The sequence below is a fragment of the Vidua chalybeata genome, chromosome 2, assembly GCF_026979565.1.
Source record: "Vidua chalybeata isolate OUT-0048 chromosome 2, bVidCha1 merged haplotype, whole genome shotgun sequence".
Classification (NCBI taxonomy): Eukaryota; Metazoa; Chordata; class Aves; order Passeriformes; family Viduidae; genus Vidua; species Vidua chalybeata.
Genome location: NC_071531.1, coordinates 47,770,358 through 47,797,835, shown reverse-complemented (window position 1 = coordinate 47,797,835; position 27,478 = coordinate 47,770,358). Strand labels below are relative to the sequence as shown.

General features: G+C 38.0%; 1 protein-coding gene across 2 annotated transcripts in view; it reads left to right on the top strand.

Moving 5' to 3' along the window:
- The first annotated feature begins 4,085 nt into the window (after nucleotides 1-4,085).
- NDFIP2 (Nedd4 family interacting protein 2) overlaps nucleotides 4,086-27,478 on the top strand; it is a 45,250-nt gene continuing 21,857 nt past the window's right edge. For both annotated transcript variants that reach the window (XM_053936350.1, XM_053936348.1), the window contains exons 1-3: nucleotides 4,086-4,240; nucleotides 22,456-22,609; nucleotides 24,057-24,184. In XM_053936350.1, the coding sequence (XP_053792325.1) occupies nucleotides 4,205-4,240; nucleotides 22,456-22,609; nucleotides 24,057-24,184 (318 nt within the window). In that variant the 5' untranslated portion in view covers nucleotides 4,086-4,204. The remainder of the gene's footprint in view (nucleotides 4,241-22,455; nucleotides 22,610-24,056; nucleotides 24,185-27,478) is intronic.

Here is a 27,478-nt window from a genome sequence, read left to right as displayed (position 1 = left end):
AATGTAATTGCAAATCTACTTTGGGCTACAAAATCTTAAAAGTAGCCCAGTGTTCCTGCTAATAATGGCTCTGGCATTGCCTATGTTGCCCAAAAAAAAAAGAGAAGAAATGATGAAGAAAACCAAGCCAAAGTCCTGCTGTTTCTTTCTAAGAAATTCAGTCCCAGTGGTTTGTTTAAGCCATCTAACTTCCTGCTTAAAGTAGCTATCTAAGCCCATACAGAGATTGCAAATTTGTGCAGTTTACATAAGCAGGAACATAGAATTAAAACCAAATAGCTTATAAAAGGAGTTTGAAAATACAGAGGAAAATAAATACAGTCAATAAATTCACAGACCACTGGATTGGTCCATGAGTAAAGTACATTAATTTAATTAGATTTACATTTGGGAACAAACTATTTATTTCTCACTGACAATATTTGTATTAGAGATTTAAAACCACATGCTAAAGGTGTAAAACAGAGCTAAAACCCCTGAAATTTAGTTTTCCACGTTTTGGATAGGTATGTACAGCTTTTATTTTTAAATTTTTAAATTATTTATATGGCACAGTAAGTAAAATACTATAGTAATTTCTATATTTACTTAAAATAGTACAAAATTATGTACTATAAATATTTGTATTTTAACCAATATTAGTATTTGGTTTTTGTAGCTTTATAAAGATAAGATTAATTTACTTTTGAAATCTACCTACTCTGTAAATTCCACAAGAAACCTTAAAAATTTGACTAGGTTTATACAGGTGAAGAAATATAAAGATATATACTTTGCTTTCTTATTTGGCGGCCACTGATTGAATAATGAATGAAAAACAAGATTAAAATTGCTTACAATCCTTGCCTTTGTGCAATTAAGTTCAGACTTGTCTGAATTCAGATGCCATCCTTCAAGAAAACTTTTCACAGAACTGGGCTTGCAAGAGCTGTTGTTACCAAGAAGAATCTTTTCTTGGCTTATTTTCACGGTGGAACAAAGTTTAAACAGTTGTAAGCTTGCTGACTAACAGCAATTAGGTTTCTTTTTTCCTAAAAAAAAAAAAAAAGTCTGAAGCAATACTTCCTTTTAAATGTAAATTTGAAACTATTTTGATTACATGCTATTTAGAGTACTATTTCTGTTTCTTTAAATACAGTTCTTTGACCGAAAACCAATATTCTTCAGGATCCAAAATATAGTCCTAACCATTACTGTCATTGCAGGCCTGTTAAGGTTTAAGAAGGTCAAAATAAAAAAGTAAATCTTAAAACTAGCATTCAAGGGTTTTAGTCAAGAGGACAGTCCACATGATTTTTCATCTAAGTAACAAAGTCCTAGCACTTCTGAAAGACACATTTCCTGAAAGACACATTTCCTACATTCAGTAGATATTCTGTACAAGAGACTACAGAAGGAATATGGACTCATGGGAGAGTCCAGCAAAAAGCCACCAGGGTGATGAAGGGACTGGAGCATCTTTCCTGTGAAGCAAGTCTTCGAGACCTGGGGCCCTTCAGCCTGGAGCAGAAATACCTCAGAGGGGATCCCATCAATGTATATAAATACCTGAAGGGAAGGTGCTCAGCAGATGGAGCCAGGCTCTCCTCAGCAGTGCTCTGTGACAAAACCAGGACAATGAGCCCACACAGAAACACTGGAGGCTCCCTCTGAACGTCAAGAATTTTTTTTTTTTTACTGTGAGAGTGACTGAGCACTGACTTAAGCTGCCCCATGGACTTGTGGAGACTCCATTCTCAGAGATATTCAAAAACCATCTGGTCCTGGGCAGGCTACTCCAGGTATTCCTGCTTGAGCAGATGGCCTCCAGAGGTCCCTTCCAACCTCAACCATTCTGTGGTTCTGTGATTTTAAGGAACCTTAGTGCTTGCCTATTGCTTTGCATGATAGATTAATATTATGCCAAAATATTCTGGTCAAAACCTCTGGAATCAGACAGTTAAAATATACAGATAGCACTATTTTGAAAATACACAGATCTGAAAGAAATGCATGATTTTTTAAAATATTTTGGTGTTCTAGAAAGAATAAGAATCAAAAGAAGGCATATTTAAAGCCTAAATGAGTCACATGACCTGCTGTGTTATAAGTCCAATAACTACACTTATATTCTTGAAGTAAAAGAAGTTTGCTCTCTGTATATAAGCTAGACCATCCATCGAAAATTTTGTCCCTAAATACGAAACTCCCTCTCCACACACAACTGTATTATCTCTACTGCTCCTGCCTCTACTGACTCTTTTCCCAAGCGCTATGGAGTATTTTCCAATTTTCGTATTCAATACGCTTTGGTTCCTGCCTATTGTCCTTTCTTCCCTTCATGTCTTCTAAAAGACAGGAATTGCATGAGTTCAAAACTGAAGGTTACTTCTTAATAAATGCTTACTCAATTGTATTCCAGGATTTGCAGTGCCAAATTCCATTTGGCAGCTCTTAACCAGTTGGAGTTTCTAGGACAGTGTATTGCAGAGCTGAGACACAACACTTAATAAGCCATGGAGATCAGGTGACAGCTTCCTAAGCTGAGATGCCACATGCAACACTTCAGGAGAAGTTTACTTTGGAGAAAATTGTTGCTAATGATACGGAAGATGTTAAACTGATTACACAAATGGTCCAATTTTCATGTCCCGTGAAATCTGGAAATATAATTAAGAGGTTTTGGTAACTGAAACACACTGCAATACTCTGTACAAACTTTCTTAAACTCAAGATGGCCTTTACTAATAACTGTTCATTTAAGGACAGAATAATTAAACATTTATTATGTATAATGAAGAAAAAGGAGAAAATCCTGTTAGGAAAATAATATTAATCCATTTCTAACCTATAGAAACCCATCAATTTCTAACCAGCTTTGTTTCCTAACTGCTGCTGCTTTTGATGTGCAACACAGTTGTACAAGAAACAAATGCAAAAAACAGAATAGGCCTGAACTTTCCAAACATGCTTTTCTTTTCATTTGAATAGCTTTAGTAACTGCTGCATTAGCCAGGTATGGGCTGCAAGCAAGGTCCCAGGCACACACACAACGTCTCACGCTTCCACCTCCTCCCTTATAATCCTGCCTATCTTCACTCCCACCCCCATCTAGAAACATAACTCCAATAATGGAGCTCGCTCTCCACTCCTCTGCCCTCCCACGCGCCCGTACTGGCACTTCACCCCGCTCCCGCAGGTCCTCACCCAGCTCGCCAGGGATGACTGCCCGCACAGAAACACTCACCCTGCTGCTCAGGTCAGCAAGCAGCTACGGAAATGTGATGACCTGAGCTGCAGGATAAAACTCTGCGTGCCGGCCATTAGTGATAGCGGGAAGCCAGTTTTGTGAGAGCATTGGGCTTACAGATCAGCTATAGAGCAGCACAGGCGAACACTCCTCTCCACTGTAGCCAAGAGATGAATCTACGGCTATGTGAAGTTGTAGCGTGCCACAGCTACACGTCTGGCAGTTCGGGAACCTAGAAATGAGTCAGCCTCATCCCATACACTTTTACGGGTGCAGGCATTTTTAACTGGTTTTACTCCAGGAGGTCATAAACATCTGAATATTTCGTTTTAGGAGGACGAGAGAAGAGGAAAAAAAATCACATTTCCTTGTCACAGAACGGTGCTTTGCCTTCACAGGAACAGCAAACAAACTGAAGAATCACAGGATTCTTAATCACTTTAGGCAGATGCCTATTCAAAATAGCTCTCCGGGTCCCCAGTATGTCTTCTGTGCCATACTGTACTTCTTCTTGCCCCGTGGTGATCAATAGTGATAAATGTCTAGGCAAGGCCTGGGCTTGGTACGTAACACCCTTACAGAACACTGCTGCTGAGCGAAGAGCGGGGAAAGTCGAAGAAGAGCCGCTCTCGGCAGCCGCAGTAGAGCGCCCCGAGCCGAGCGCGGCCGGGGCAGCGGCCGGGGGCGGAGGGCGCACACGCCCAGCCCCGGGCAGAGCGAGCGCGGCTCCCGGCGGGGCGGGGCCTGGGCCGCTCCGCCGCCGCGGGGGCGGGCGGGGGGCGGCCGCAGCGGGGCAGGGCAGAGCCGGGCCGGGCGGCGGCGGCGCCGGGCGAACGGGCGGGGGAAGGAAGGAAGGAAGGAAGAAAGAAAGGAAGGAAGAAAGAAGGAAGGAAGGAAGGGAAGGACGGACCGAGCGACGCGGCGCCAGGTCGGAGGAGCTGCGGCCGCGCCCGTGCGTGTCGGCGGGCGGCCAGGATGGATCACCACCAGCCCGTCAGCCGGTACCAAGTGGTGAGTGCGGCGTCCCCGGCGAGGCCCTGCTCACTTCCCCCCGCGCCTCGGGCCGGCTCGGCGGGGCACGGTGCGATCGGGGCGCCCTTCCCTCGCCCCCGCTTCTCGGCTCCTACGCGCGGGGGTCTGGCAGGGACCGGCACCGGGGCCGAGCGTGACCCGTCCCACGGAGGGACTCTGACAGCCGGGCCTTGCGCGGCCGGCGGGGGCTGCCTCCCTCGCCACCCGGGCAGCCCCAGCCTCGGAGGGGGCGGCTGCTCGGCCTGCTCGGGAAGCCGGCCGCCTTTGCCTGTCTCCCTCTCCCCTCCCGCGGCGGCCGGTCCCGGCCCGGGCTCGGCGGGTTTTCCCGGGAGGCTCCCGGGAGTGCGCGGCCGAGGAGGAGAGCGGGGCGCGCCGCGCCCGTGCGGAGCAGCCTGGGGAGGAAGGGCGAAGTACGTGCCGCGGAGCGAACCTCTGAATCCTTGTGATTTCTAGAAGCCCATAGCTGTCTGGCACGGGGACCGAGTGCAAGGCCTGTGTAAAGATTAGAGCGAGGGAGGGAAGTGTGAAATGCAGGGAGGAGATTGACCTTCAGGGTGTGTGTCTGTGTGTATGCACATGCACGAACAGACTCTTCTCAAGAACGGTCTGCAGCTTTGTTGGTCACTGAGACCAATTTTTCTTCTGTTCCTGAACTTAACCACGGAAGTAATCATTTAGAATACAAAGATTTTTCATCCTGCCTGAATTGATTGTCCTGTTTGTTTCTGGCAGTCATTAGTTTAATGTCAGTTACATAAATCTTGCAGTCATTAGCTTAAGGTCACTTATACTCAAAATATGTAAGCTTTCCTGATTATTGGATGTAAAAATGACTTAGGTGCAGTCAGTCTCCTCAAAAGTTTAAATTTTATCCTTAAACTCCTTGTACTTTATAGCCTTGCTATGAATGTAAAGATAAGGAAGAAATCTTTGTTACTCTGAAATCTTTGTTACTCTCTGTGATTCAAATTTCTTCTTCAATCTTCTAGCTAAATCCTGAATTATTTATCTTAGTGTTTGTGTTTTATGGCTTGAGCAGTGAAAAGAATGTCCACAGAAGTAATCACACTTATGTCTGTGCATATGTAAATAGTGCTATTTATATTCAGATTGTTCCTAGGTTATGATTTAAGAAAAAATATAGGAAACACTTATATTATTTTGAATATTTATTTTGATAATCTTACAGCACTATAAATTTCTGTATGCTTTTGGGCATTTAGATAGAGGGATTGTCATAGAGTTGATGAATGCACCCTGTGACGTATTCCTTTAGGTTGGTAGATGGTCTGCTTTTTTTCTGGCACCATGCTTCCATAACTTGAAATCAGTAGAAGTCCTAAAGTCATTCCTTCTTCTCTGCAACAGAGAAGAAAAATGCTGGCAGAGCATTTTCTTGAGAGCCTACAAACACCATCTTCCTCGAGGCCTGAGGTAATCTGGGCATGTTTTAAAAGGTCTTGAAAGCATATGTTATTAGAGGTCAGACATGTAGAAGGAAAACTTTAATTTAGTTACTCAAAGGAGTTAAAAACAAAAAAAAACCACATGAAGAAATAATTTGTCTCTGTAATATTTTTATCTTATGCCTGTTAGGAACTTCCAGTGATGGTGCTGATGCCCAGCTTTGAGTAAACACTATTTGGTGTGGCCTTCCAAAAGGGCTTAGCTTAATGTTTGTCTGTATGAGTTGGTCTCCTCAGTTTGCTGTGTACATTAAATTGTGTAGCCATTTGTTATAAATCAATCTGCTGTGCTCCAGAGTTTAAAATACAGCCTTACTGATTACTGCCCCATAGGAAGGAGCATATTGTTTTAGTTTTTTTGTTATATCTGACTGCTGAAGACTAAGATTTTTGTAATGTTGTTTACTTACTGTTTTGGGTCAGAGAAAGGACGGAACAAGGCAATTGCAGATATACTTAATTAGCAGCTGATTATTCAAGCATGTGCTCTTAAGTGTTGTGATGTATTTGCTTACATAATGGCTGTGATAGGTACTGAGCAATAGATTATCGCAGACTTTATAGTTCTGTCCTAGTTTTTAAAAACAAAATGCAGGGAAAAAAATTACTTAATATGGCTAATACCACATTTTATTACTGTTTTATGAAATCTGGCCAGTTCTGTTGTGTTCATTGTATTTTTTTTTTGTTTTCTTTTTTCTTCTTCCCATGTTTAATAATAAATACTCTTTGGCCCTGCTTGTACCCATTCTGCCTTTACTTCTAGCTAATCTGTTTGACTCCATTCAGGGCAAGTTCTCTTCTAAATAGATTTCTAGGTGTATATTATTATCAAAAGAATTACTGACTTGTGTTTCCTGGCAGTAGCACTTCAGTGAAGTTGAAGGAGCTATCTTTCTCTTTTTATTTGCGCTTTCTTTAAGTAAGTTAAATTAAAAGACTTTAGATTGGCAGGCAATTTAGTTTTGAGTTTTAGCACAAAAAGACAGTTCTATGACTTCTTATGATACAGAAAATGTCTCATCATAAAGCTAACCCTCTGCTTTTCTTATTTTTATCTCTGTTGGAAATAGCTCTAAAGCTATTCTGTATGTTGTTCTTCTTTGTGCGTCTACATTTTATTTACAAAGCAGTTTAAAAGTGTTCAAACCGGGCAGCTGTTAAAAGCTGGTACTTGGAATTGCTGCAAAGTAAGTGTTGTGAGCAAAGAGCAGGCAGTACGTCAGCATTACGTAACTCTCTGCCGCGGGCATGTGTGATTTGTATTGCTTTCTGGCCCTCCTGTTTTGTCTCTCTTCATAGGGCAAAAAGACAAATAATTGATGGGTAAGAATTTGTCATGCTTCCCTGCAGGAGTATGACATTAGAAGTAAATTAGCCAACCTTTGTTGTCTTGCTTTACTTCCTTTTTTCTTTTCCTTAGTCACTTGAATGACTGCATTCCTGTTGGTGAATCTGTCTTAAATTTTACATTTGACATTCCTTGCAGGTATAAGTCAGTTCAGCTGTATAATTTATTTATTGTTATATTTTTTCTATTTCTTCCCCTATTCTGCCCTTTGTTGGATAAGGCATCAAGTTTAGGAAAAATATAAAAAAAAATTCTTCAGTAATTGATCTTTTGATTGTTTTTACCTTCTAGTTCTTTGTCATCTGACCTTAATAGCATTGCTATCTTGTCTGCTTCTAGTCCAGCCTGTTTGCAGAAAAAGTGATTGGAATGATGCTTTGTGAATCTGTACTGAAACAAAGAGGAGGAAATTCAGCTGTTTTCTGCAGCACATAAATCTGAGAGAGCAGCTAAGCACTAAAGCTCAAGGTTGCCTTTTTTACTTAGAAATGTGGCTTTCCGGATAACTGAGTCATGAGGGAAGACTTCACGTGCGTGTGGGTGGTTTGGGCACAGAAATTGTATTGAAGGCTGCAGGACTTACAAGCTGTACTGCTCATCAGTTATAATAACCAGTCTTTGTTGATTAACGTTTGGGGTCAGGTAGTCTTGAGTCTTTGACTTAGGGTTTGGTCAGAGCTAAACAGGTAAATGGTAAAATGGGAAGGTAAGAAACTGATTTGGGTGGGGCCAAAGGCAGCTCTCCACAGGAATGTCAGTTCAGCTGTTACTGAACTTGCCATGCCACTGTAGCACTTGGTTTTGGTGGGGTTTGTAAGTGATGGTTGAGCTAAGACTGATGGCTGCCTGCTGTTGTATGGCACTATACAGGGATAAAGAAACTGTGTTTTTTTAAAAGAGATCTTAGTCTTGTATGAGTGTAAGTTGTGTGTGCCTTTAGAAATGGGGCTAAGATGAAAATTTGTTCTGTAAACACTATAGCAAAATGCAAACTCAGATAAGGCTATATTTTCTGTATCTGTTACCTCCATTGCTGCTGACTCCTTACTTTCCCAATGTTACTTGGTTAAAAACCTTGAACAAAGTCAAGTAGTCTTTGTAACTCTCATGAAAGTCAACCTACACAGGAAATGTGAACAAAGAAAAATCTCTTCTTTCTTTTTTGGGGACTGAGCTTAATAGTGATTGGCAAATAAACTCCCAAATGTAGGTAATTCTATAGTTTTGATGTAAGACTGCTAGCTTATATATCTACTGTATTTTCTACAGTATTTATTGTCTTAGGAAAACTCTTATGTAATTGGTGTTACTGAACAGCTCAAGCTAGCTTAGGGAAATTCTGTTGCTTTCCACAGATATGGGGTAATGTTGTAACTGGAAGATAAAATTCTACATCTGGAGCACTAAGTTTATTATACTGAAAAATACTCAGGAAAGATGCATTAACTGATAAGCGTTGCAGTTGTTTTCTTGTGACAGTTGCACATTTTTAGTGATAGGAGCTTCAATCATAAGAAGATACAATTTTCCATTGCACTGACTTTTTGCACATGAAATACCTAGTTTAGACTTCTAATGGCTTAGAAAAGCAAATGAGGCTCCCCTGAAATGAGGTAAATGCTGCCTTCAGACAATGATCTATCTCTGCATCTTAGTTGTTTTTTGGACTGCAATATTAGCAATTTTAAATTTAATTATTTTTGTAGCACTTACCTGTTAAAAATTTCTCTATTAAACAGTTTCTCTCTTGAAGGAATAGCTTTAATATTTTTGTAAACATTTCTTGCTATTTTTAAATTAAGAATCCTGCTACAAACAAGTAAAATTATAACTGTTGAGACATTTGCAGATACAGTAGGGATGCAGTTAATACTTAAAGGACTATATTTTACCTTTTTTTCACTTTTTATTTAAATTTCTAAGTACTTTCTCATTTTATATGAACAACGAAATAAACTTCAAATCTCTCTGTATGTTGCTCCTAAGTAAAGGTGCTGAGGTACTAGACAGATAAAATACTTTCTGTATAAATTTAAAGCAGGGTTGTTTAACTGAGTATTGCCATTACTATCTGATTTTTGAATCTCTTGGAGGTCCAGGAACATAACACGCTGCTCTGCAGCTAATTCATAGGTGGAAACCCTGCCTCACTGGTACACCAGGAATATCAGTGTTTACAGCAACTTTCTGGGTTTTTATGTGGGCAGTTGCCTTTCTTTTTGGTGTGGGCACAGAATGACCTAAGCAATTTTGCACACAAATTGCCTTAGTTTCAGAAGTTTTACCATACTGAGAAGAAAAAAAAAAAAAAAAAGAGTACAACCAGCAAAATGTACCTGGGTTGCTTCACTCAGGTTTTTCACTAAAGGTTTTGGTAGGCCAGAATCTAAGGTTGGATCTGTGCAAAGGTAGTACAGGAGGAGAGGTTGGGAACAGGACTGGCCTTTCTAGTGGCAGCAAGATTTTGGTGTGGCTGAGTCTATCTTGTGAAACTGGGGGATTTTTAGGTTCTTGAAAGATGCATGAAGCCCAAAGAAAGAGGTACCTGATCTGTGCAGTGACATGAAGTCACGTCATGTAAAGGGGCAGCTTCAGCCTGTGGCATGCATGTCACATCTAAAGTCTTCTAATTGTATTAGGAAAGTTCAGTAACATTAATAAAATTACTTCAAATAGCAGGGTTCTGAGCAGGAGTTAGCTGTGTTATGGCCAAACTAGATGTTCTTTCTGTGGTACTTTAAAAAGGAGAAGCTGTAAGCCTTCTTTCAGCTTGTTTTATATCTGAAGAATGTAGTAGGGACCACATCAGGATAACCTCAGAAATCAAGCACTGTGTTAATACAAAATGTTCGTAGTAGTCTTCTAGATGAGGGGAAAATGAGTTAGTTTTGACAAATGGCTAATTACAGGCATATTTTGAAACTTTCTTCTCTGTGATGGTGTTGACAAAACAAGGAAGATGTGTCAACTGGTAATGTCATCACATCTAACTTTGTGAGACCTCAGTGTTCAACTTAGACATGGATTACAGTATTTTCTGAAGTTTCATAGCTCAAATCTCCCTTTAAATTTCTGGCTGTTTTGAAAAGGGGGAATGAACATATACCAGTACACTCAAATCAGGGAAGCCATTTTCAAATGAAGAAAAGCAATCCTAAGAGATTGAGTAAAAAAAGAATGAAAAAAATTGGCAAATTATAAAGTTGGAGAGGCACTGCCAACTTCTCCTCCTGAAACTGAACTACTTCAGAGCCAATACTGTGGGTTCGAGCTGCCTCAGGCTTAGGTCTCCCACTTCCTGGGCAAGTACTGTCACAAGTAGCTGATTTTAGTCAATTGGGCACCCCCTTCACCAGCTGTGTTTTTTAATGAGAATGACTAACTTTTTCTGGTTTGTGCTTAAGTCTTGTCAGGCACAGCCCACACTCAGAGCATGTCTGATTTACAGTGAAAGTGAAAAATAAATTTCCATTTTAACATTTGACTCTTTATTCTGCTTAAGTATTGTTTCCATTATCATAGGCTAAGATTAGCCTAAAACTGAGATAGTCTTGCTCCTCAACCACTCCATAGCCAAAACATTGGCAACATAGATATTGAGTCATGCCCCCCCAACCTCATCCATGGTTGTGCCTCCAGCTGTGTTTGGAATGCACAGAACAATTTAAAAAAAGTCCTCTGAACTTTGAGTGGTGTAGACAATATAATATCTGTAATAAGTTTTATATTGCTTCATTTTTCTTTGTAAACCCATCTTTTTCTTTGTGTCCTAGGTGTTTGGCAGCATCTTCTTACTTGTACAATATGCATTTCCTGTAAAAAATGAAGAAAAAGTTGGTCTACCCACTATTGCAGGGTAACTTAACATATTCACAAACATGGTTTGTTCATTTTAGCTTTGAGCAATATTTACCTGTTGAAAGTAATCCTATAAATGTTCACTGATTGTTCTTGTAGGGGAGGTCAGAATATGTCCTTGGTAAAGATGTGTATGTAGCTTCAGCTATTGAACATGCTTTTGTTTTCCCCTGATTAATCTGAAAAGATTATGTAGGAAAGGTTATTGAAAAGTGGCTACTTAAAGTAGCAGTTGTTTCTTTCCTGCAGGAAAGAAGTTTAGGGTTCTTTTAAAGTGGTGCAAGCTTGTGGTTAAACATTGCTTTGGTAATGATTAATGTAATTAACACTTGCCATCTTTGAGGAATAAGTGATGCCCTTTGGTAAAAAATGAAGCACTTGGGGTAGAAGTCTTGGGTGGTACTGAGGCCAGTTGTCCATTTTGATCATGGTACTTCTGAATCAATTGTTGTATCTTGAAATTTAACAGAAACAATCCTTTACGTATTTTTCAAGGAATGTACTGAAGCATTAAGGCTCTTAATTGAATCTCCAGAGTTGTGGTCATAAAATTGACTTGCATCAAATACATGGAATAAATGGTTAGGAAAAGAGACTTGCACAAGCTGTTTGCTCTTTAAAATCTGTTCCAAATTCTAGAATGAGTTCCTAATTCAAATAAAGGAGCTGGCCACTAAATCCCTGCAGTGCTGGGCCACAGCTGATGTTGAGCGGTGTGGCTTATGTTCCTTTCTTATGTGCCTCTTGTGTGCTTTTTTGTTTCGTTTAGCTGCCTTATAATCAACCAACCTTCTGGAAAGTTCCTGCTTTCAGGTGTGTGCTTTGTCTCACTGGCAATTGAGAGGTCCAGAGAATTGTCCTTTGTGCCACTTATTTTGTAGGATTGCTTTAAAATGCTCAGTCAGCACTCTTTAACAGTAGTGTTGAAAAAATTCCCAACTACCTGTTGAGACCTAAACGTGCTTTTTTTAAAAGGAAGGACCCTGAATGTTTATAAGTGTTGTCTGAGTTGCAAATGAAAATGAAAGTCTTTTCAGTAGAGCCTGCTCTTGCGATTCACAGTAAGTGTGTTTGGCTGGTGTTGTGTTTTTTTAAGCTGTTGAAATTTGTCTGGATTATCTCTGTAAGTTGAGGAGCTCAACTACTCCATTTCCAGTTACTAAGAAAATGGGTTATACTGGAAAAGTCAAGCATGACTGACCTGCTAATAAGAACAGAGTTTGCTCTTATTGATTAATAGTATCCTCTGATTTGTATTTTATTTAATTAATTATTTCATTTTGGGCTACTGAGTTATATTGTTGAGTAGGTTTGCTAGACTGGCTTTAATTAAGTACACGTGCAATAAAATTCCTGGTTTGTCAATAATCTTGAGACTTCTTAAGTTTTTCATAGGTTTTCTGAAGAATTTTCAATGACACTTATGCATGATACAAGAGTCACACGCTTGAGTCCTTTTTTTCCTACTTCTTTCAAATCAGGAGTTTGAGGTGAAACTGTGTGCTGTTTCTGCAGTTCAGTTTCCATAATACATTTCCAGGAAGAAAGTCTTCTTCATCTTTATTATTCCTTCTTAAAATAAATTTATCATGTTAGCATCCTCCTGCATCGTCTTTATGAAGTTTTTGTTCTTGAGCTCTCACGTTGTACTTTAACTGAAATATGTATAGCATTTAGCATAATATTCAACATTTTCAATCAGCATTGAATTTTGCAGCCCAAATGAATGTAAGCTAAAATGGAAATGGAACTAATTGTTGAATGCTGAGTCTGTTCTTGGTGATGTTCCCTGATTTTACAGACTTTCGTGTTCCCTCTACTTTTATAGTTTACATGTTGTATATGTTCTATGTGACTTAAGCATGACCAGGATCTACTTTCTGTACTGATTCTATAAAGCTGCTGTTGAGTAAAGACATTACCTGCGACTGGTGGTTTGCTGAAACTGTTGCCACTAACATGGCAGCTGCCAACAAATCCTAATTCAACACTGTCCATCATTAGGGAATACAGGAAGAATTAACATGTATGAGACACAAGACCTGCCTGTGTGTTGGGTACTGTCCACAGTTTTGGTTGCTCACAAGGGGAGCTACAGAAAGGAAGGGGAGGTGGACTTCTTAAAAGTGCTCTCTGAAATAGGTGGTGGGAATTGGAAGTGACCAACACCTGCAGAGTCACCAAGGCAGTGGGTAAAGCAGTTATGGAGCTGTTATTCACCAAATTGTGCAATATTAAAATTGTAGAGTGCTCACTGAGGTTTGGTTTAGAAAAGAAAGTACGTAAGGAGAAGCAAACATATGCAGTTTGTTGATACACAAGATTATACAGGCAGATTATACCAGCAGATTCAAGAAAACAAACTGACAGGCATCAAATCTGTAACAGATGCAGTGGAATAGGCAGAGATGTACACTTTACCAGCTGTAATGGAACTGCTGTGCTTATTGGGGAATCTGAGGCAAATGAATGTCAAAGAAGTGATTAAGGCTTGTGTTTGATGATTGTGTTGGAGACAGAATACGCCCTTAGACTGACCTCTGGTCTCGGTAACATGCTTCTGTTTTGTTACTGAGTTTCTTCTATCTAGAAAGCTTTCAAGGAGGAAAACCTCATTTTATACTTTGTTTATAGAAGTAAACCAGTTCCTCAAGCTATTCTCAAGTTACTATTTGACAAACAGAAGGCTACATGATAGGTGGTAATGTTTTTAGTAGCTTCTACATTCTGGAGTAGGTCAGAGTTGCAATACTTCATTGTGTACAAGCTTTAGAGTAAGCTTTTATCAACTTCTTTTTCCTAGAATTTTTTTACATCATGTGTAAAGATTTGAAAATGTTGGTCCTAGCCATTGTTATTAATATTTAGACATAGCATTATTTTGTTGGCAAATTTCTCTATTAATTCCTATAAATATGTAATAGGAAGAACCCTAGGAAACAATGCCCAGTTTATAATTTTGCAATGAGTATGAAGCATGTATCTGTTTGGATCATACCAAAATTCCAGTATTCAAAATTATTGTGACATAATTCTTTACTAGGCAAAAAACCTTCAAGAAAAGGGGAGAGAAATTGATATACTTTGAAGAATAAGACCCTACTTCTAGTATCACTAGTCTTAGAACATTTATTTTTCCAGAAGAGTTAATGCGTTCACACCAGATATGTTCTCTTATTCACTAATACCTCTACTTTTACTGTTGATGGGAGGGATTGGAATGGGAGGAATCTCAATAGAAGCCATAGGGAACGAATGCAGATGTGTATGTTTTACTGCTAAATGTGTAATTAATTGGTTAAATCTGAATTATAATACCTGTAGAATGAAAGAGCATGTAAAATGTTATATGTGAGGTAATCATTGGGATGGACAGAGACACATCTATGTAGATCTATCTACACATACATGATAATGTTTTTCTTTTCCTTCACAAAGTCCTGATCACCATTATTTTACTTGGTTTGTGGTTTTTTTTTATCAGATTTATAAGATTCTTTTAAAAAACTTGAAAAATTCGATAGCCTAAAGATCCCTAGTTAAAAGAGAACTAAGATAATTTAAGTATCACTTAAATACATGTGAAGCACTTTCACTTGCTACAGATTATTTTTGCATGAGGAAATTCACTGTGGTAAAAAAGCCATTCTTTTGGCAACTTACTTTTCAACAACATTCAGTATAAATCTCTGGATTCTTTTCAGTCACAGTTTGCCTCCAGAGGTTCTGGGTTTCCATGGTATCTAAGCCCTGTTTAACAGACACACTTGGTAGTTCTACACAGCTGTGGAATGGCAGCAATGGACCTCCGTCAGCTTTCCTGCTTCTAGTGCAGATTTTACACCTTTGACCTTCTGACATATTAAGTATTGTTGAAAACTTTCTGCAGAGATGCCTCATGAAAAAAACCCCAAAAACAAACAATAAGCCAGCTCACTTTGTTGTCATGCTAGATCTGGTTGTTGGGTAGTTGATGCTTGCCAAGAGGTGAGATGGTGAGGAAAAGAAAATTATGTGCATTTGTTCTGTGCAGTCAGGAATTCTAATCAGATTTGATCACTTAGTTTTGAATACATAAAGCAAAAAGTAGCTGAAAATTACTACACTTCTGCATTTTACTGAAATGCCTTATAAGCTTAATTGCTAAGTAGTTCAGTGTTTATTAATCTGAATGTTCACCAATCTTTAGAGGATTGGTATTTCTCTGGAGAGCTGTGACTGTGGCCAGGACTATATTGCAGCAGAGCATGCATTTGGTAGAAAACTGGAAATAGTTGCCTTCCTGCTAGCTGGTCTGCCTGGGTTCATGTGAGATTGGTGTTAAAACACATATTTGAAGAAAAAATCATGTAAACTGCCTTATTTGTGGAGGAAAAAAACCTGATACTGTGGAGAAAGCTAGTAAGTTAAAATACAATGTGGTTTATTTGACATTTTTCTCAAGAATCCTTGTATTCTGGAAAACTGTGAAATATTTATTTCAAAAAGCTGTTGTGGATATGTTTGTTTTCCAAATAAACAAGAAAATAGAAACATTTATTTTGCAGAAAGATTTATTTAGCTCCTCTGCTCTTAAATTTGTTATCTAAGTGTAATTACATATTATTGGTTTTAGTTTTGATTTTTCAGTGGCTACTAGTGACCTAAATCAGAGCTGATTGATCTTAGCACTTGCCTTCAGCAAGTTTGCCGATGGCACTGAGCCATGTGGTGTGGCTGACATGCTGGAGGGAAGGGATGCCACCCAGAAGGACCTTGACAGGCTTGAAAGGTGGGTGGGTGTAAACATAATGAATTTCAACAAGGCCCAGTGTTTAAGGTCCTGTGCCTGGGTTGGAGCAATCGCAAGCACAAACACAGGCTAGGGATGAACTGATGGAGAGCAGCCCTGCTGAGAAGGACTTAGGGGTGCTGGTGGATGAGAGGCTGGACATGACCCAGCCATGGGCACTTACAGCACAGAAAGCCAAATGTGTCCTGGTCTGCATCCAAATAGTGTGGCCAGCAGGGCAAGGGAGGGATTCTGCTCTGTTCTGACCCCACCTGCAGCGCTGCTCTGGGGTCCCAGCACAGGAAGGACATGGAACAGTAGGAGTGAGTGCAGAGGAAAGACACCAAAATGATCAGAGGGATGGAGCACCTCTCCTATGAGGAGAAGCTGTGAGAGTTTGGATTGTTCAGCCTGGAGAAGTGAAGGCTCTGGGGAGCCCTTATGGCAGCCTTCCAGGGCCTAAAGGGGCTGTGCAAGAAAGCCAGAGAGGGTCTTCTTACAAGGATGTGCAGTGATAGGACAAGGGAGAATGGCTTCAAACTGGAGGAGGGTAGGTTTGTGTTAGATATAGGAAGAAATTTTTTCCTGTGAAGGGTGTGAGGCACTGGAGCATGTTGTGCAGAGAAGCTGTGGGCCTCCCATCTGAGGGAGTGTTCAAGGCCAGGCTGCAGGGGGCTTTGAGCAACCTGGTCTAGTGGAAGGTGTCCTTGTTTGTGGTGGGAGGATTGGAACTATGTTATGTTTAAGCTCCCTTCCAACACAGACCATTCTGTGATGCTATTCATGGTGATTATGGTTTAATGATACAGGTTTTATGTGTTTTTCTAAAAATAAAAAAATAATAGCTGATAATATGAGCTGTTGATACAATTAGCTGACATTCAGAAAACAGAAACATGAGGAAGTGTTTTTCTAACAGGTTCAGAATAAAATTTTATTTCAAGATCTTTTTTTTTTAATTTGAAAATCCCAAGATTAAGATTTTGCTATTTACAGATAAATAAATCTTATTTTTAGACTAGTAAAGCTGAAAAATGCTGTATGTGGTTACAAAACAAGCATTAAATTTACAGCTTGTCTTTGTTAAAGTTATTTTTATGTAGCAAGAGATCTCTGCTTTCATGCCTCATTTGTAGAGAGCAGTTTATTGTAGACATAGAAATCACTACCAGTAGGCAAGTGTTAAAGGACTTTAATTTTGCAGCAAATGAAAGCATCAGGTGAAACACAGATGTGAAAAGCTGTTAGCTTTTTGAAGAGGATAGCTTTTATTTTAACCCATTGTTTGTTGCACCTATCACATTTACAGTGTTACAATTCCTGTGGAATAAATGTGTGTACTATTATGGAAGATGTCATGAATCTAATGCAGAAATGTCAGAGTTGTTTTTGTGCACTGCGCTGGCAATCTTAAATATGTCATGCCTTTCCCTTCAATTCTAGAAGCTACAATAAATGGATATTTTTGGTTGACCTTTTGTCATAATCTGAATAAATGGTAATAGAACACCAAAGTAACGTCTACCAAGTGAAGAAGATAAATCTCAGTTGCCAAGAGTGTTGCTTTTTGTGAAGGAAGTGCATCAATGGACTGTTTTGCATACAAAGGTGGAACTTGCATGATCTACTTGGCTGTCTCCACAGTTTTACTTGAAGCAAAGTTTTAGGTCCAACATCGTGGAATTTCTGTGTGTTGTATTAGTTTAAATACAGTTTGGAAGAACCCATGAACTCGTCAGGGCAAGGTTAAAACTGTCAAGTCAAAGCTTCTTCAAGAATGTAATTTCATTTGAAAGGTAGAAAGAAGGATATGTTAAAAGTACTTTGTAATTTATGGTTACTAATGAAAATTTTGTGTAGCTCTGGTGCCCCAGACAGAACCATCACTGCTAAAATTTACCTAAAAGTCACATTTTGACAAGATGAGCTGGTAATAAAGGTATTAAAAGAAACAGGAAAAGAAAACTGGCTAATTGTTTGAGATTTTTTGGTTTTAACTTGTATGGCAGTATCCTCTGCGTAATTTTGTGCTATGCTAAAGAAATTATGTAAGCAGAGTGAAAAAAAAAATTATAAAAATATTTAAATATTTAAATAAAATTGCACATTTTTAAAATATGTGCAATATGATGTTGGAATTGTGTTACAATCATTTTATAATATACTGGTTTCCATAATAGTGCTTTATGAAAGGCATAAAGAGCAGCTTTTGAAATGTAAAATAAGGTAACAGAAATTGAGTGGTATTTGTACACTATGACTAGAACTGGTATGTGCTACTTCAATGCACTTTATCAGAGATCATCATTCTAATCTTGTCCATTTTTGGTACAGGTGATAACAGACATCTTATGGTATCCTTTTCCTGTTTTTTTTGTTTTTTTTTTTTTTTTTTTAATGGCATAATTGAATAACTTGCTTATATTGCCACTCTTGTACAATCAGTCAGTTCATCAGAAATGAAGCAAACTCTCTTTAGCCAGGAAAGCAAACATCTGTAGGTCAGATAAAGTTGCTATCTTCAGATAGATAAAAAGTGTTAAGTAGATAATGAGATCTTCCACTTTTAGTTTTTATTTTGATAAGCCTAAACATTTAAAGTATCTGCATCCATCCCCTCAGTAAAAGCTTCTGTTCTAAGCACTTTCTCATGGGTCATGTTTTTTCATAAGCTGTCAGCTGACTTCAGATATTGCATCTGATGACTTCGGAAATAATTATACAAAACAACAAACTTCAGGAAATCAACTGTAGAAGGAACAATTGTATACATTGTATAAGAATAATTTATTTTTAAAAGAAATTATTAATGTAAAAGAAAATAAATATAACTGTATTTTATACAATATTTCGGTGCTGAAAGATCTGGCACTGATTTTAACTTATTCTGAAATGAAATAGTGAATCACTGTTTTGTAGATCTTTTCTGGGAAGGAAACTGAAGATAGCAGAGGGTAAAAATCATATGAAGGAAACTATTATGTTTTTGTGTGCTGTTCACCCTTTTGTGGTTACCATGAGACTGAGTCATTGTTGGCAGAACAGCCATTGCTCCTCAGTTGATTTTGAATTTTACATGTCCTATCAGAGATAGTTTTGAGAATATGAGCCTGTAATGTACTGTAGTTTGAGGGCTGCAAAAGCAGGGATTGAAATACTAGCATTAACAGTTTAAGAGTAATGTGTCCAATAGCAAAGTACTCACTTTTTCTTTTTATAGTGAGGCTCCATATAGTCAGCCAGATACCCCAGATACAGAATTAAACATGAAGGAAAAAAAATTCAGTGTCACTCACATTTCAAATGTGAGGGAGGGAGTAGGGGGCTACTAATTTACAGTTGTCTGTGGTTTAATGGGTCTTGGTAATTGTTTTGACCATTATGTTCACAAAAGCAGCTATATTGCCTACTACCAAATTATGGTTCATTGGAGGCTTGAGAGGGGCTGAGATGATGAACTGCAAGTTCTCCTTAGTCCCTTCATTAAACATTAGGTGAAACATTCTTACTATTGGAAAAGGAAAATCTTGGATATTATTTATATACTTTCAATGTTAAATGCTGCTTCAGGTGACATTTAAATACATAGCATAAGTAATGCCTTGAAACAGACATTTTCTGTTCCTTTCTGGGTGTTTTTAGCTTGGTTTCTATGGCAATGAAGCCTATGAAGAGTGTCAGGCCTCTTCTTCCCCTGTCTCCAAAAATAACTTCTAAATTTACCGCCAGTAGAAGCCAAAATTAAATGTGAAGGGGGAGGCTCAAACATACTCAGATTCCTACTGGTTTCAAGCAAGCTGGTGACTCCAGAGAGGAGAGTCAGTGCTCTGTGAAGACAAGGAAGAGTTGCTACAGGACAAAATGATATAATCACTGCTCTCTACCCTGCTGGTGTGGGCAAAATTTCCAAGTTTACTGGGGCAAGTTCTGCTGCAGTTGGGGGCTTTTTGTTTGGTGTTTTTTTTTTTTTGTTTTGTTTTGTTTTTAATCCCAGCAAAGTAGTCATCTGAAGGGAGCTGAACTTGCTGCCCTGAGGAGAGAGTAGGATACAGGACACTTGAACAAGTACTAACAAAAGCTAGTTTGTGTTCATGGAACAACTTGTGTTTATTATTCTAGCTGTAATCACTCAAGCTACTTAATCCAGTTATTGTGGGGTTTTTGTTGTTGTTTTTTTTTTTTTTGTTGTTGCCTTTTTTTTTTTAATAAAAAGGCTGAAGATTTCTCTTGAAGTTGCTGCATTAGGATAACCTCGGTGCTTTTCTGAATTTCTGAGAGTCCTCTATAATAGAAGAGAGGATAAATAGAAATATTGTTTCCTAAATGTCTTACAAAATAAAGACACTTTGAGTGGCACTGAAGGGCATAACGTGTTTCTATTTTATGGAACCCTTAGGATGGAATTTTTCCATTTCCTAATTGCCATTGCTATAACCATTGAATGACTCATTTACTTTGTCTTTGAAGGCAAGAAGTCTCATGTTCATTTTTCTTGTCTGATCTGTGTGTTAACTCCATCATCTACTAAATTACTCTACTGTTAGTTTATTACAGAAAATTTGGAGTAAAAAAGCTTTCAAGAAAGCATGTAGAAGCTGTAAAATTAAATTCCTGGAGAATGGCAAAGTGGTGTTTGTTTTTTTTTTTTTTTTTGTGGTTTTTTTTTCTTGGTTTTTTTTTTGTGGTTTTTTTTTTTTTTTTTTTTTTTTTTTGTTTTGTTTTGTTTTTTTTTTTTTTTTTTTAGGAGTAATATGCTCTTTGACCAAAGATGTGCTTGTGGATCACTGTATCTTCAGAATAGCAACAGCATTTACTGTGATGTGATAGGGAAAAAAAGTTGCAGTGATTGAAGAGGAGGAGGGCAGGAGAGGAAAAATGGAAGTAACAGAGATCTATTTAAGTTTGCTTTACTTTTTCCCCTGCCTAAAGACCAGGTTGTTTTGGTGGGGTAGTCAGAACTACACACACATCCCAAATGAGGGTGAGTGTACCAGCCATCAGTGTAAGAACTATACCAGTAGTATTTTGTTCTTTATACCTCAGTCAATCAAATTAGGTTTTTAAGAATGGGCTTATTTTGGCTACATCCATTGCAGTACTAGATTTTTCTTGTGAATTACTGTACTTAATTTAGAACCATAACATTTATAGCTCTCAGCTTGCTTTTCTGATCGGCCTTTTTAGAGTTGACTGGTTTGTGTTCTCACTTGCTTTCTGTATCCCAGAATATGTTAGGTTATTTTGCAGTGCTTTTGTTTTCTCTGGCTTTAACTACTCGAAATGGCTAAAAATATTTCTCATATTGCTGCTACTTCTTGGATCGCTGATTAGGCATTAAATGACCTGATTGCTCAGGACCCAGAAACCCTCAAAAACACCTATAATTTCTATTGAAGGTGACCTCTGAGCATCGGGAAACTTTTTTTTCCCATTATTTTTAGTAATGTGAAGGTGACTGAGCACTGAAACAGGTTTTCCACGTAGCCTGTGTAGTCTCTATCATTGAAGGTATTCAAAAGATGTTTGGATGTGGTCTCATACATCCAGCTGTAGATGCTTCTTGAGCAGAGAGGTTGAACTTGATGGGCTCAGAGGTCCCTTTCAACATCAACCATTCTGTGAACTTTGATATAATCTGCAAATTAAAACAATTTTGGTGTCAGTGTAACAGTGCTTAATAAGAAATTTAGCATTCTTCTTAGAAGGCACTTCTTCCAGTGATCCAATTGTACTTTGTCTAATAGAAAATAATTATAGTTATATTCTTAATATTTATTACTGAAATAATATTTTGCTGTAGGGTGTTTGAAGTTACAGAAATCTTCTTTTAGATATGTTTAACTTAATCTTATTTTTTGGTGTAGGTTTTACATGTGGTACTTCAGTTGTTGCCTTCTAGGAATGTTATCTTGTAGTTCACACTACAGGAAACTAGCACTTTTCTAATTCTAGTACTCTTTTTTTTTTAATACATTCTAAGAACTATCAAGTCAGCTAAAATAATCAAAAATGTCTTCTCTAAGAAAAGATATTAGCTGCTGGATCTGAATTCCACAGTTTTAATCAGCATTCTTCCTTATCCAAATTCCTTTTTTTTGTATATGTCCTTTACTGGACATGTCTTTTTAAAACTGCATCTTAATCAAGAAAAAAAAAAAAAACAAAACAGCAACTTGAAGTTTTGTAGGAAAGGATTGTTTCTAGAGTGTAAAGAAAAGTAGAGTATTTTGAGAAGTCTTAGAATTTGCATGGAGAAACTCTTTGACTAGATGCACGAGAATGAAAGTCTCAGTTACAGAAGAAGAAATGTGTTTTAATTATTTTTCTTCTAGATACATACAATAAACAACTGTATTTCTCTCCTGGTGTGTTCTAAAATAAATTAATACATTTTATGACTGTACATAAGAATAAAAAGAGAATGGTATTTAAATATTCATATAATAATGTTTTGCTATATAGTAAACATGGAAAACTCCAGATTTTTAAGACTCCCTGAAAATTACTGAGACAAAAACCTTCCCTGGGGGAAAAAAAAAAAAAAAACAGGGCAGTTAAGATAATCTTTTGCTGATTGCTTAAAAGAATTTAGGTGGACTACTTGAAGTGGTCCCATGCTATTTTGTAAATAATTTGTTTTGTTGATGAGAGTAATCTTGTCTCTCTTTGAACATGTCTCTGCAAGTATTAGGTTGTCATGGGAAGTATTCCCTGAGTGCCTCTGAAATGTGTGTGTTTTTCTCCTAAGCTTCACAATGAGGATGACCCCCCAGAGTCTTCAGCTGAGCAGCCTTCAACGTCTGCAGAGACTCCACAGCCTCCACAGCCAGCAGCTTTACCTGAGGCAGATACTTCCCCTCCTCCTTACTGTAGCATAGCTGTGGAAGCAGCTGCAACCTCAGGTATTTTTCTCAAATAGCAGCTTGTCAGGGATGAGCATGTATGAATCACCTCTGGGTTCAAAGTGGTCTGATGCTCTCGTGTAATTTTTTTCCATGCACACAGTTGCAGTAAAAAACTGTCCTTTGATGTGCAGCCCTTTGGTTTGTTCAGAAGAAGCACACTTGTAAATTATGCTGATTGTTCCAAATTGCTAGATGAAATGGATGTTCATTAATTAGTTTAATAGGTTTTATTTAAGTCTGCTTATAGTTCATTTCCACATTTAATCTGCGTCTTTGAGTAGTGCTCCATTATCAACCTCATTAGCAAGTTTCATTGCCTCTTTATAAAGAACTTCTCAGACTTCTTTAGTGTGTGACATAGATTGGTGAAAATATTGCCATGAAAAGGTTAATTTTGCTTTAAAGGCTCTTGATTAAACTTCTCATGAAAAATGAGTAATGGGTCTCTTTATTCATTTATTCACTGCTCCCTTTCTTAGGAGATTATGACTTTTCTTGAGGTTATGGGAGACTTAACAGCAGGCAACATCGAAGTTCCTGTTTAAGTAAAGTTGCATGGATTTGTGTCTCCCATGTGTCAAATAAATATTTTAGGAGTAGCTGCCAACCTAATTTTTTAAAATGTTTGTTAAAAGAACAGTTTCCTATCCCTGTTCTTTGAGAAAATGTTTGCAAGTATAATACATAGCTGTGTGGAATTTTGCCTATATATAACATCCTTGTGTTGGTGTGCTGACAAATCTGTTGACCATGTGACCTGTGCTGACAAATCTTTATCATGTAAACAGCCTTTTAACGAGCTACTGCTGGCTGTAGGAGGAAGCTCATGGCATATTTTAAGTACTTTTAATTAATGTTGTTAATAATTCTATTTTATATGGTGATGTCTTACTGTTAACACATAGAAGAATGAAGTCTGTGGTCCATTTTGATGGAAGGAACAATTTTTAAAAGAATGTGTTGAAATTGAAATCTTGGAAAAACTGATTTTCAGAGAGCAACTGGAGTTGTCAACAAGGCCACACTAATAAGAATACAGCATGGCTATTACTGGACTGAAGTAACAGATAGATGCTGATATTTAAAAACTTTTTTTTTTAAAAAGATTTTTGTGTGTGTATCTTTTGTATGATTGGATAAAAAGCATTTGGTTGGAATGCCTGGGGATATAACTGACCAAATATGATTTTTTTCTTCATGAATTTATTGACTTCTTGCCAGTATCTATGTTAAGGTTTCTGCTTTGGGTAGCAGCTCAAAGTACTATCAAGCTGTTAAAAGCTTTCCTTTTAAAAATATTTTTAAGGACTTAAAATGCAAATATCCTCAGTTTTAGCCTCTGTAAAAAAATATACTTTAAAGGTAAATAATTATGTGCATGTGAAAGTTAATATTCTTGACATCTTTCTGTTTTAAAAATAAATAACTTCTTTATTTTGAACAGACACACACAATGAGTTTTATCCTGTACCACCTCCATACAGTGTAGCTACCTCTCTTCCTACGTATGATGAAGCAGAGAAGGCCAAAGCTGCAGCCATGGCAGCTGCTGCAGCTGAAGTTGCCCAGCGAGTAAGTGGTACAGTTCTGCTGTGTTTGTTTTGTGAAATATGTTAGGCTACTCACTTATAACAATTGGGCCCATATTATGATCCATTACTATAATAATGGTGGTCTGATGATTTAAATATTTTGGATGTTTAGGTTTATATAGATAGTGTAAGTTAGTTGTAAATACGATAAAAAGCACTTCATATTCAATCTTTTGAAAGACATAGCTGTCTAAATAGCTTTAAAAGCCAAATGTTGCCCTGTTTTAATAGTTCATCCAGTGTTTTGTCAACTCTTATATAGGTATCCCCTACTAATATTACTTTGTAGAGTTATCACTAATGTGTACTGTTTTGGATGGTAAAAACAAAAGAATTACCAAAGACCTTCAGAGAAGAAGGGAGAATTTCAACAGTCTAGAAGAGTTATGACCCCAAATTGTGTAGAGAGCTTTTATAAGGAAAGGTTCCTGTTGTTTGATCTATGGAAATTTAAATACTGAAGTTCAAAGAAATGTTCCAAGTACTTTAAAAAGCCCCTATGTGAGTTGTGGTAAACAATTAGTAGGCATATATTCAGTGTTTCTAGTTTTGTAAGAATTAATCTTACGAAGAATACAGTCTTCAAAATAGAAGATTGGTATCTGCAGTTAGTGATAAATGTTCGTTTTGTAAGCAAGTTTCTTCTGTTCTGTGAAGTTTTGGAATGTGGATATACTATACCCAAAAAAGGTTTCCAGTGCTTTCACTAAAAATTTCCTCCTTGAGATCAAATGTGATTACATATGATATACATTTAAAATCTTACTGGCTGTGGTGTGCTTGTGTCTGGGGAAAAAAAACCTTTACTCACCCAGCAGGAGGCACGTCCTTCCTTGACTGCTGCACAGTGCTTGCAGTGCACAACACTCACTTTAAGGTATGCACAGCTAATATTAACATAGGTTTGTGTAACATCACCAGTGATGGTGTCACACAAAGCTGTTTGACTGAATATAGTAGGAAACCACAGAGATTTGACTTGCCAAGTTTTAGCAGTGAGGGGATGATCTCCAGTGTCACATTTTATCTACTTTAACAGGAGCATGGATTCTTTGTAGTCCGTCCTTCCTGCTTATCACATAAGTAAAACTTATGCTGAAAAACTGGTCTGAATGAAACCCTTATTCTGAAATTACAAATTTGGAGCATGAAAAACCCAAACCCTAACTTGTAGAGTAACTGTGACACTGCAGACAGGACGTGCATCTCTTGCAAGATTCTTGTTCTTACATCTAGAACCCTATGAAGCACAAATTTCTGACACACAAGCAATCCCCCTTGACAACTCAGCCTGAGGTTCAGCCAATTTCCAGAATAAAGCTAAGCAAAACAAACAAAACTCCAAAACAGAGCAAATATTTTTTTTCTTGTAATTTCAAACTTTTATTTACCCCTTCTTACAAGTTTAGTCACTGTAACAGAAACATCTTTTGCCCTTCCTCAAGCAGTCTGCCTGGTTTTGGTCAAACCACAAGTTTTTGAAAAATGAGTTTCCTCAGTTGATAAATACAGCTTCAGATTTTGTAAATGCATGGAGATGGTCTTGCATGAAAAAGCTTAGGCTGCTCATAGCTCTGGATGGAATGGGACTTCAGATGTGCTGTTCCCAGAGAACATTCTCAAATGTTCTGTATCAGAGTAGAATTACAGAGCTAAAAGTAGATACACCTTATGGCTGCTCTTGACTGCTTTTGGTGAAAACATTGGACCTGAGAAATGGCAATTTCTGTTGTTCCCTGAAGCAGTTTTATTATTCTAAGCCTTTGGTTAGAAGGGAAGGGGAAAGCCACTAGGTTCAGCTCTCTTCAGTGGTGGATGGGGGGAAGAAGGACAGTGGCTAAGCCACTGAACCTTTGATGTTGTGTGAAGAAAAGTCTGGTTTTGATTTAGCAGGGAGGTAACTCTAGCAGGGATCAGAGTCTAAATAAGAAAAGGCAAGGATGAATGGAAGGCAATGGTGTGGACAGAGTAGAAAGACTTAAATGAGAGACAGCAGGGAAAAGGGTTAACTGAGATTGGTGGAGAAAGGAACCCAAGGGGGGACAAAATGTAGTACTGGTAAAGGAACAGAAGCTGCTGTGTGATAAAAGAAGACAAGGGAGGGAAAAGGCATCTCGAGGCAAGAGAGTTGGATGCAGTGATGAAGTGAGAAATAAACTTTTTCACAGTGTGCTTTGCTAGAACATACAGGAGAGCTTGAAATTCAAGAACTACATGCTGACACCACAAGAATTTCACTTATGAAAAATCAGTAGGAACACATTATCATTCCTCCAAAGCAGAGATGGACTAAAAGATTCTAGACTTATGGCAGTACTAAGTTAGTATCAGAAGTATATCTGAAAGTCACATTCTTGCTGACCGCTGAAGAGCTCAAGTTTGTTAGTAATTCTGCTCAGTTTGCTTCTGTTTTTTTTTTTTTTTCTTTTTTTTTCTTTTTTAAGCAAATGCTTGCACACACACAAGCTGTATTAGAGAAACAGTATTAAGGTTGCAAAGTTGGGATTTGGGGAAAAAGTAAGAAATGCTGAAGCTGAGTTTCAGCTTTGTGGATAATATTAAAATTATGTGCCAGTGCAGTTTTAATTACTGCTGTGTTAATTATCTTGCTATATGATACTTCCACAAAATCCCTACCTTATTTAATACCTCTGGACTTACACTGAGATAGACTAAGACTGTGTAATAAGGCTGTCTTAATGTGGCAAATGGCTGTAATAAGAAAGAAGGCTCTTGTTACAGTTTGAGTGGTGGTTTGCCATCTTTAGGGGAAGGATTTAGCTCTGAATACTCATGGAAGAACAGATAAGTAACTTAATTATGTAACAGTAGTGCAAAGTTCAATTGTTTTCTCAATTTCACAAGCAACAGCTGCAGACATTATCTGACCTGCATGTTACACACTTTGCAAAACATATACAAATGATGTAACATGTAGGTTTTTCAGTTTTTATTTTCAGGCTAATGAAATTAGTGTTCTTACAAATGTGAACTCTGCTGTGTTCTAAGCTTCTGGTTTCTTCCTTGTAAACGAGGCTATATTGCCTCTTTACTGCAATAATGTGAACAGCTGGAAAAAGTTAAATGTCCTTATATTACCTTGAGTGATGTGTGAAGCTGATCATTTTCATGGTGTGCTCCAAAGTGTGGAGTGAAGGTTCAAATCTACTCATTAACCAAAAGAGAGGAAAATGACATGGAAGGGCAGCACACTTATTACACAGCTTTCATATTGTTCCACCAAGTCATGTAGGCCACTTCAAAAGATCCTTAA